The sequence below is a fragment of the Nicotiana sylvestris genome, chromosome 2 (genome assembly GCF_000393655.2).
Source record: "Nicotiana sylvestris chromosome 2, ASM39365v2, whole genome shotgun sequence".
In the NCBI taxonomy this organism is placed as follows: domain Eukaryota; kingdom Viridiplantae; phylum Streptophyta; class Magnoliopsida; order Solanales; family Solanaceae; genus Nicotiana; species Nicotiana sylvestris.
The window spans coordinates 201692025-201703462 of record NC_091058.1 but is presented as its reverse complement, the minus strand read 5'-3'; the positions used below and the strand labels follow the sequence as shown (position 1 = coordinate 201703462).

Here is an 11438-nt window from a genome sequence, read left to right as displayed (position 1 = left end):
TATTCATGTGGGTGTCCTATCATAACCTCATCACTACCTCGTCAAGGTTAGGCTCGACACTTACGGAGTACATTGGATCGGTTGTACTCATACTACACTCTGCACTTCTTAAGCAAATTTTGGTACTGGTCCCAGCTGTCCGTAAGGCATTTCAGCTTGGAACTGCTTTTGGACACTCGAGGTAGATCTGCTGGCGTCCGTAGACCTTGAAGTCCCCTTCCATTTCCCCTTATCTACTGCTCTTTTCATTTGAAACAGTTGTACTTATTTCAGACTCTGTTTGTAGAAATTAAAGAAGCTCTTGAATTGTGACTCCAGATCCGGGTTGTACTAAATAGTTTTGGTTGTTATGGTATTCCGTACTCAATTTTTAGTTTTATTTTGGCTTATTTGATTTTACATATTGAAATTGGTTAAAATTGGCTTCAAGATCCTCTAATGTTGGCTTTCATAGCAAGTGAAATGTTAGGCTCCATCACAGTCGCGAATTTCGGGTCGTGACATGTTGGTATCAGAGCACTAGGTGGCCTAGGTCTCATAAGTCACGAGCATGCTTAGTAGAGTCTGGAGGATTGGTGCAGAGATGTCTGTACTTATCTTCCAGAGGCTATGAAGTTTAGTAACAAATTTCACTTCTATTCTTCTGTGTCATGCGACTTTATTATCTCATTGCTAATTGAACTCTTCTACTCTTGTTCTCTCGCAGATGGCGAGAACACGTACTGCATCTTCAGTTGGACAGACGTCGGAGCCCCCAATGGCATCTCCTACGAGGGTCAGAGGTCGATGTCAAGGTCGCACCAGAGGTCGAGGACGAGCTCAGCCCAGAGCTCAAGCAACATCACCAACATAGGAGCCTCAAGTGAAGTTTGTTGAGGAGGTTCCAGCTCAGACTGTACATGTTGGACCAGCTCAGGTCCCAGAGAGGTTCATTGCCATACTAGTGCTTCAGGATGCTCTAGTCCGTTTGGTGGGCCTTATGGAGAGTGTGGCCCAGGCCGGTACATTCCCTATGGCGCCAGCCAACTCTCAGGCTGGAGGAGGAGCACAGACTCCCGCTACTCACACTCTGGAGTATATGTCCCCCTAGTATCAGACCCCAGCAATCCCACCAGTTGGGGTAGTTCAGCTGGTTATTGCGGCACAGGCCGGTGACGGACCCGCCATGTCTTTTGAGGGATTATTGAGATTGGACAAATTTACAAAGATATTTCCAGTTCACTTCAGTGGTGCACCTTTGATTTTGCCCAAACTCACACCACAAGTATAGGTTGTGAGGTGGTCGAAGCAATAATAAAAACCCAACGCAAGTCGGGGTCAAATCTACAGGGAGGTAGATTTTGAATTAGGTATACACCTAGTGTGACTGTATGATATGCTCCAAATTACACTTCCACATTTTCAATTGTTGTTTCTACTTCTACTCTTAAGCTATTGATTGTAATTGCAGAGCTAAGAGACAATATTTTTGGTTTTGGTTGTTTTTTAAGTTATGAAAGATCTAGGGTTGCGACTTCCGCCTAGTTGGTTACCTAACATATTTAGAGCTTTAGGGCATGTTTGGTTGATCGGGATACAATATAGCAATCACACTCAATTACTCACTCTATACCTCTCGGTAGTTTGAGTGATTTTGCCCGATTTGGCTTTCTCAAGTCCAAACGGGTATTTCACAAAGAAAGTGATAAATGCTCTAGTCGGGTCTTATTATCTCTAGGTTTGACCCTTCAATTAGGACTATCAATTTCTTGAGTTCACCCTAATTCCTAGTTAGCCAAGTTTTCCTAGACTTAGTCTCCCTTTCTCATGTAAAAACTAAGTCAAATAGGCATGAATCAATGTTTGCAACCATCAATTCTCAAATTCAAGCAAGATCTAGGCTAAATATCATAAACCCAATCATAAATAATCCCTAAATCAATTACCCGTTAAATACCCATACTAGGGTTGGGTCACAACCCTAGCTAAGAGTTTAGCTACTTATGGAAAATGAAGAAATTAAAGAAGAAACTAAGATAGAATTCATAATACTTGATTAAGGAAAGAAAATCTAATATTTAAAAGCTAATCTAGTACAATGTTACCCAATACAGTAAATAAAAATGGCTCAAGGGCTCCCAATTTACAAACTTGACCTAAAAATGATAAAAAGTTCTATTTATTATATTTGACAAAATTGCCCTTGCGAAGGTTGTTCGGCCCCACAATTCTGTGTGGTGTCCACACAATTCTGTGTATGGTCCGCAGGTTGAGATTGACTGGTCAATTGGGCATTCTTTGGTCGCATAAAACTAGGATGTGGTCGCACTTCATTTAATTGTGCGGACCTCACATTTTTGAGTGCGGACGCACACTTGAACTATGGATCTCTGATTCTTGTTTTATGCGGCCGCACAATAAGTGTGCGGTCCTCACTTTGTGAGGAAATTCCATCAGTGTTCCTTCAGAGTTTGCGGCCACACACAATATTTTGCGGTCGCACTGTGGGCCTTTTTGCCTTGTTTTGGTCCTTGTCCAATTTTACTCCTTTTTTTGAGTTTATTTTCACTTCTTTGGCTTGTTTCCCAATATTCCTGCAAGAAAGCACATTTCATTAGTTCTCGAGAATACCTTTAAGCATTTTTGAGCTAAAATGCAAGTAAAAGAGAGAAAATAAGCAGTCAAAGTTCCTACTTATCAACTCCCCCAAACTTAAGCTTTTTCTTGTCCTCAAGAAATTTAGGTAATTCCCACCTCTACAAGATAATAACTATTTAGCTGGCCTAAGGTGAACCAATCACACATCAATTGGGACCAACAATTACCCACAACACGTATGAGAGGGTTTTTCTCGGGGGAATGAGAGGGACTTAGAGTCGCTCTTTCTTAGTCATGATACTCATTTTCTCCTTCTTTGTTTACTCCATGCCTTTCATCTTTGTTTTTCTTTGAATCCCTTCAACTCTTTACTTTATTCACTTTCTTTTTGGCATTTTTCTTTTTGTTTTCTCTTTTTTTTTCTTTTCTTTGCCTTCCCTTTTCTTCATTTCTTTCCTCTTCTTTGTACCTTTATATCACTTTCAAACTCCTTGTCTCTCTCCCAAACTTATGCTTTAGCCAATTGTTTCTCAAGAATGCTAAGGAAAGATCAGGTGCCAAGAGAGGATCATTATAAAATGGATAAAGGCTTGTAACGTGGTTATTGAATGAAAAAGGGCTTAGGCTCAAATGGGTTGACTAGGGATATCACATTGGTAAGCTATGGAAGATTTCAAATTGGATCAAGGAGAGCCTACAATCATTTCTCAAGCCAAGCTACACTTAGAATTTCGCCTAGAAAAACATTCGGGGCAAGTTCTAGACTATTAGCACGGGTACTTGGATTTGTAATTCAATACCTCACCTCTCACACTACTGGATTGCTAAAGAGAATGGAGTCGAGATCCCATAATAACCCTAGTTAAGATTGATAATCACAAATGGCTCGATTGAACCACTCGATGACTGCTTAAGTCAACACAAGAGTCAAAAGGTCACAACTAGAGCTATTTTCTACCAACAACTTGTTTTTAACCACAAGGTCATAGGTAAATTTGTTGGTACCAAGTGAAACATGCTCGAGAACCTTTTATTCATTACTATTATTTTTTACCTAAACATAAAAGAAAACAGACTCAATCCCTTAAGAAGATTGTCATGCCATCCATCGTTGGGAAGAGCCACCCGGTTCACAGAAAACCCACCTTTGGAAAGAATAGTGACATTAATAAAACTAAAGGCTTATTGTTCACTCAATCGTAAAAAGAATATACTAGAGTAAATAAGAAGTTATACTACTAAGAAAGACAAACTAAAGAAGCTATGAAATAAACTACGGAAAGTAAGACAAATAAATATACAAACCGAAGGGAAATGAATATATACATAAGGGCAATGAATATATACATCAAATGAAATGGAAGAATATAAACATAACCAAAAAGAAAATAAAGATAAAATAAAAAAAGTATAAGAGTTATTACAGGACAATGTTAATGTCAAATCAATCAAAATAGACCACCCCCTGAATAAAAATAAGCATTGTCCCCAAATCCGGAAGAGGTATGGCTCATCCTAATAATAGTCAAGGCAATCCCGTTTTAGCTTCTTCCTTTGGTTTGAAGAGAACTCATTCGGTACAATGCCGCTTACAAGATAATTGGCTAAGTCGGCAAACCATGACATACCGGTCATTAAAATGGCTAGAAAATGCTCGCCGGGGAAGGAATCATTGATCTCAAGGCCGTCATATGGCCTCCCCTCCTCCTCCAATCGAGACAAGTGGTCCGCCACTTGGTTTTCACTAGCCTTGCGGTCTTGAATCTCTAGATCAAACTCTTGCAATAGAAGCACCCACCACATTAACCTAGCCTTAGAATCTTTCTTGCTCATCAAATATCGAAGCGCCGTATGGTTGGTGTGAACAATCACCTTTGTACCTATCAAGTAAGGGAGGAACTTCTCCATAGTAAAGACAATAACAAGTAACTCTTTTTTGGTCACTGTGTAATTGACTTGGGCATCATTCATGGCCTTGCTTGCATAGTATACCGAATGGAAAATTTTGTTGATACGTTGCCCAACACCACTCTAACCGCCACATCACTAGCTTCACACATGAGCTCAGAAGATAAGCTCCAATCCAGTGCAGTGATACTAGGAGTAGTAGTCGACTTGAACTTAAGAAATTCGAATGCCTTCATACAATCTTCGTTGAAATGGAACTTGGTCCTTTTCCAAAAGTTACCACTTTGGAAAAATCATTGATGAATCGGCAGTAGAACCCTGCATGATCCAAGAAACTCCTCACTCCCTTCACGGATGTAGCATCAGGGAGTTTGGAGATCACCTCAATTTTGGCCTTGTAGACCTCAATACCATGCTTTGACCTTTTGTGGCCAAGGACAATGCCTTCCTCGACCATGAAGTGACATTTCTCCCAATTCAACACCAAATTTGTCTCCTTACATCTAGCCACGACCGTATCTAAATTGTTCAAGAAATCATCAAAAGAATTCCCAACCACAGAGAAATCATCCTTGAAAACCTCAAGAATATCTTCCACTATGTCGGTGAAAATAGCCATCATACACCGTTTAAAAGTCGCCGGTGCATTACACAAACCAAATGGCATCTACGGGAATGCAAAAGTACCATATGGACAAGTGAAGGTAGTCTTTTCCTGATCCTCCGGAGCAATGAGAATTTGATTGTAGCCGGAATACCCATCGAGGAAACAATAGAAAGCACGTCTGGCCAACCTATGAAGCATTAGATCAAGGAAGAGAAAAGAAAAATGATCTTTCTTGTAACTTTGTTAAGCTTGCTATACACACCCTCCATCCGGTAAGCATCCTTGTAAGAATCAATTCGTTCTTGTCATTGGTAACCATAGTCATGCCCCCTTTCTTAAGGACACATTGCACCGGAGAAGTCCATGAACTATCAGAAATGGGGTAAACAACCTCGTCATCCAACCACTTTATGATCTCCTTCTTGACCACCTCTTGCATTGCTTCATTTAGCATCCTTTCATATTCAACGGAGGGTTTGACACCCTCCTCCAAAATAATCTTGTGCATGTAAAAGGCGGGGCTTATGCCCCGGATATCCACCAATATCCATATGATTTCTCTTTTCCTCCTTTGTAGCACCTCCATACGATTGATCTTTTCCTCCTTTGTAGCCCTTGCAATGTGGACTCTACCTACAGGTTAGTCAAACAAGAAGAAAGAATAACCGGTAAAGCAGAAAAATGGCCAAGGAATTCATACCTGAGATGTGGAGGCAATGACTTTAACTCCAAAGTGGGAGGCTCCTAGATTGAGGGCTTTGTTGGAGGAGTCTTCCGATTTTCAAGATCCAAGGATAGCTTGCGGGGCTCATAAGTGTTCGACCCCATTCCTTGCAATGAATTCACACACTCCACATAGCCTTCTTTGTCTTCATCATCATCAAGGTTGAGAAAAATAACTTCCAAATTATCCTCAACATTTACTGTGGCACTAGCATCATCAATAATCACATCGGTCACCAAATCATGGATGATCCACCATTTGCAACCTCATGGATGTGGGTCTTGGTTGCCCAATCCCTAAAGTTTTGAATACCTAGTAGAGCATTAAGTTGATACTCGCCCCTATATCAGATAGAGTTTTGGCAAAATCGGCTCTCCCAATAGCGCAAGGGATTGTGAAAGCACCCAAATCTTCCAATTTCAGAGCCATTGATTGCACAATAGCACTCACTTGATGTGTCATCTTGATGGTCTCACAATTCATTGATCTTTTGTTTGTCACCAAGTCTTTCATGAACTTGGCATAACCCGACATTTTCTCTAAAGCCTCAACCAATGGTACATTGATAGACAAACTCTTCATCATGTCAATAAACCTTTTGAATTGGTTCTCTCTATTTTGCTTGGCAAGCCTTTGAGGGTATGGAGGAGGAGGCCTTGGCATTGGTGCCTTAGCCTTTGACTCTATCGGTTCCGCATGTCATTTATGTGTTCCCTAGATGGGTTTTCTTCTTCTTGCATCTCCTCCACATTTTTATCAATATCAATTCTCACTTCTTCATTAGCTTGAACCACATTGCTTAGAATTTCATCTTATTGAACCACTACATCATCATCCATAACTCTTCTTTGATTTGAGGTGGTTGCATCTCCACCTTTTCCACTTCTTATAGTCAAGGCCATAGCATGTCCTGTGTTGTTCCTGCCCTTTGGGTTCACCATCGTATCACTTGGTAGTGCCTCCTTAGGACGAGTGTTCAAAGCTTGCGAAATTTGACCTAATTGAACTTCCAAATTGTGAATAGAAGTGTTGTGAGAGGCTAGTTGAGCACCAGAGTCGGCATTCTTCTCCATCATCAATTTAAACATGTTCTCAATTCTACCCGTCTAGTTGTTGGAAGAGCTCGGACTTGAGAAGGATAGGGAGGTGGATTGCTTGGTTTTTGAAATATCGGGGGCCTTTGAAAACCCGACCCCTAATTTCCTTGGTTATTATTGTTCTAACCCCCTTGGTTGTTGCCTCACCAATTGCTTTGATTGTTACCACCCCAATTGCCTTGATTATTGCCTCCCCAAGTGCCTGGGTTACCTTGATTATTCCAATTGCCTTGATTATTGTTACCACCACTCCAATTGCCTTGCTGGCCTTGGTTGTTCCAATTTCCTTGATTACCTTGTGACTGACATTGTTGTTGATTTTGTCCTTGAGCATTATTTCTTTGGCCTTGATAACTGTTGACATATTGCACTTCTTCTTCTTGCTCATTGAACGAATCACCTTGGTCATACCCACTATCATCTTGCATAAATTGTTCCGGACGGCTTTGCATTTGTTGACCTTTTTGCCATCTCTTGTTCATCATCATATTCACACCTTCCATCGCATTCACTTGTTTCGGCCCTTGAACTTGTTAAAGCTGGGCTTTGGCCAATTGATTCATTGTGGTTGTCAACTCGGTAATGGTCTGCCCATGATCATGTAGTTCCTTGTGTAGGTGAATGGCATTTGGGTCACCTTGAGGAACATTGGCTCTACCTTGCCATGATGATGAGGTATCCGCTATCTCATCCAAATTTCACAAGCTTCGGTATAAGGCGTGTTCATGAAGTTCCCACTGGCGAGTTGATTTACCACACATTGATTTGTTGTGTTGATCCCCCTATAGAAGGTTTGTTGGATCATGGCCTTGGTCATATTATTGTTCGGGCTCTCTTTAACCATTGTACTATATCTTTCCCAAATCTCGTGCAATGGCTCATTGGTCTCTTGCTTGAACTCAAGAATCTCATCTTGAAGTGTAGTCATATGCCCCAGAGAGAAGAATTTGGCAATGAACTTTTCCACTAACTCATCCCATGTATGGATGGAATGATTGGGCAATCTCTCTAGCCAGTCCAATGCCTTTCCCCATAGAGAAAAGGGAAATAGCCTCAACTGCAGCGCATCCTCGGAGACGTTGGTTTGCATGCTCCCCCAACAAGTGTCGATGAACCCTTTGAGATGCTTGTAGGCATTTTGACTCAGAGCCCCGATGAAGAATCCCCATTGCTCAAGTAGTGTAAGCATCACATTGGTTATTTGGAAGTTGCCCGTCCTAATGCGGGGCAGGACTATAATACTTGCATAAACCTCGTTCGGCAACACCCGGTGTGGAACCTCTCTTGGAGGAGGTGGGGGTGAACGGAAACGTTGTCTTGAGGCGGGCGGCCTTGTCTATTTCCTTGAGGCTCAAGAGGAACCTCATCAACTTGGTCATCATCCCCGTCATCCCCCAATGGCACATTTCCAAGAGGATCATTGTTGTTGAGAGCCATTCTCGTACCTATAATCAATTCAAAAACAAAATTAGTAACTCGGAAGGAAAAGAAGACAAATCACACAAAAACCTAGATATATTGATAAATCCCTTTAACTCCCCGACAACAATGCCAAAATTGATGTCGCCTAAACTCACACCACAAATATAGGTTGTGAGGCGGTCGAGGTAATAATAAAAACCTAACGCAAGTCGGGGTCGAATCCATACGGAGTTAGATTTTGGATTAGGTATACACCTAGTGTGACTGTATGATATACTCCAAATTACACTTCCACATTTTCAATTGTTGTTGCTACTTCTACTCTTAAGTTATTGATTGTAATTGCAAAGCTAAGAGACAATTTTTTTGGTTTTGGTTATTTTTCCAGTTATGAAAGATCTAGGGTTGCGACTTCCGCCTAATTGGTTACCTAACGGATTTAGAGCTTTAGGGCATGTTTGGTTGATCGGGATACAATATAGCAATCACACTCAATTACTCACCCTGTACCTCTCGGTATCGATTTGGCTTTCTCAAGTGCAGACGGGTATTTCACAAAGCAAGTGATAAATGCTCTAGTAGGGTCTTAATATCTCTAGGTTTTACCCTTTAATTTTGGCTATCAATTTCTTGAGTTCACCCCAATTCCTAGTTAGCCAAGTTTTCCTAGAATTAGTCTCTCTTTCTCAAGTAGAGACTAAGTCAAATAGGCATGAATCAATGTTTGCAACCATCAATTCTCAAATTCAAGCAAGAACTAGGCTAGATATCATAAACCCAATCATAAATAAGCCTTAAATTAATTACCCATTAAGTACCCACACTAGGGTTGGGTCACAACCCTAGCTAAGGATTTAGCTACTCATGGAAAATGAAGAAATTAAAGAAGAAACTAAGATATAATTCATAATACTTGATTAAGAAAAGAAAATCTAATATTTAAAAGCTAATATAGTACAATGTTACCCAATACAGTAAATAAAAACAACCCAGGTTCTCCCAACTTACAAAACTTGACCTAGAAATGATAAAAAGTTATATTTATTATATTTGACAAAATTGCCCTTGCGAAGGTTGTCCGGCCGCACAATTCTGTGTGGTGTCCGCACAATTCTGTGTATGGTCCGCAGGTTGAGATTGACTGGTCAATTGGGCTTTCTTTGGTCGCATAAAACTAGGATGTGGCCGCACTTCATTTAATTGTGCGGACCTCACATTTTTGAGTTCGGACGCACACTTGAACTATGGATCTCTGATTCTTGTTTTATGCGGCCGCACAATAAGTGTGCGGTCCTCACTTTGTGAGGAAATTCCATCAGAGCTCCTTCAGAGTTTGCGGCCACACACAATATTTTGCGGTCGCACTGTGGGCCTTTTTGCCTTGTTTTGGTCCTTGTCCAATTTTACTCCTTTTTTTGAATTTATTTTCACTTCTTTGGCTTGTTTCCCAATATTCCTGCAAGAAAGCACATTTCATTAGTTCTCGATAATACCTTTAAGTATTTTTGAGCTAAAATGCAAGTAAAAGAGAGCAAATAAGCAGTCAAAGTTCCTACTTATCAACTCCCCTGAACTTAAACTTTTTCTTGTCCTCAAGCAATTTAGGTAATTCCCACCTCTACAAGATAATAACTATTTCAGCTGGCCTAAGGTGAACCAATCACACATCAATTGGGACCAATAATTACCCACAACACGTATGAATTATCAACAATGAATGATTTGACTTTTTGAGTACATTGTTCTAATATGATACTAGAGTATCAAGAGTTTACTTATTCATCAAGGAAGCTCACTCCTTTATGTAGGTCATTGTGTATCCCAAAATCCTCCTTTTCTACTCTCCATTAGCATAACTCACTTTGGAATGTAACACTCAAATCAAGGATTGTGAAAAGTTCGCTCATCTCTCTCAAAAGAATGTCACAAGTACGACTCTAAGTACCATATGCTTGCCCCTCATGTAAATCACCACTAACGTAAGCTCACTCAACTTGAAATCATGTAGGGCTTTTTCGGGATGTAATGAAGGCTTTTGGATCAAGGTAGAACTTGATGGGGTAGATTCATCTTTCTTTAAGCACTTCATTTTCTCTTTTTAGCTCATACTTTGTCAACTCTTTGAGTCAATTTCTTTTTCCTCGGGGGAATGAGAGGGACTTAGAGTCGCTCTTTCTTAGTCATGATACTCATTTTCTCCTACTTTGTTTACTCCATGCCTTTCATCTTTGTTTTTCTTTGAATCCCTTCAACTCTTTGCTTTATTCACTTTCTTTTTGGCATTTTGTTTTGTTCTTTCTTTCTTTTTTTTCTTTGCCTTCCCTTTTTCTTCATTTCTTTCCTCTTCTTTGTACCTTTATATCACTTTCAAATTCCTTGTCTCTCCCCCAAACTTATGCTTTAGCCAATTGTTTCTCAAGAATGCTAAGGAAAGATCGGGTGCCAAGAGAGGGTCATTATAAAATGGATAAAGGCTTGTAACATGGTTATTGAATGAAAAAGGGCTTAGGCTCAAATGGGTTGACTAGGGATATCACATTGGTAAGCTATGGAAGATTTCAAATTGGATCAAGTAGAGCCTACAATCATTTCACAAGCCAAGCTACACTTAGAATTTCGCCTAGAAAAACATTCGGGGCAAGTTCTAGACTATTAACATGGGTATTTGGATTTGTAATTCAATACCTCACCTCTCACGCTGCTAGATTGCTAAAGACAATGGAGTCGAGGTCCCATAACAACCCTAGTTAAGATTGAGAATCACAAATGGCTCGATTGAACCACTCGATGACTGCTTAAGTCAACACAAGAGTCAAAAGGTCACAACTAGAGCTATTTTCTACCAACAACTTGTTTTTAACCACAAGGTCATAGGTAAATTTGTTGGTACCAAGTGAAACATGCTCGAGAACCTTTTATTCATTACTACTATTTTTTACCTAAACATAAAAGAAAACAGACTCAATCCCTTAAGAAGGTTGTCACGCCATCCATTGTTGGGAATAGCCACCCGGTTCACAGAAAATCCACCTTTGGAAAGAATCGTGGCATTAATAAAACTAAAGGCTTATTGTTCACTCAATCATAAAAAGAATATACTAGA

The 11438-nt window shown here is 40.2% G+C and overlaps 1 protein-coding gene across 1 annotated transcript; it reads right to left on the bottom strand.

Moving 5' to 3' along the window:
• Positions 1-4717: 4717 nt before the first annotated feature.
• On the bottom strand, positions 4718-6479 carry LOC138886168 (uncharacterized). The gene is made up of 3 exons (XM_070167205.1): positions 6152-6479; positions 5355-5725; positions 4718-5152 (listed from the first exon to the last, which is right to left on the bottom strand). The coding sequence occupies exons 1-3, from the start codon at positions 6477-6479 to the stop codon at positions 4718-4720; spliced, it is 1134 nt and encodes a 377-aa protein (XP_070023306.1).
• Between the last annotated feature and the right edge of the window lie 4959 nt (positions 6480-11438).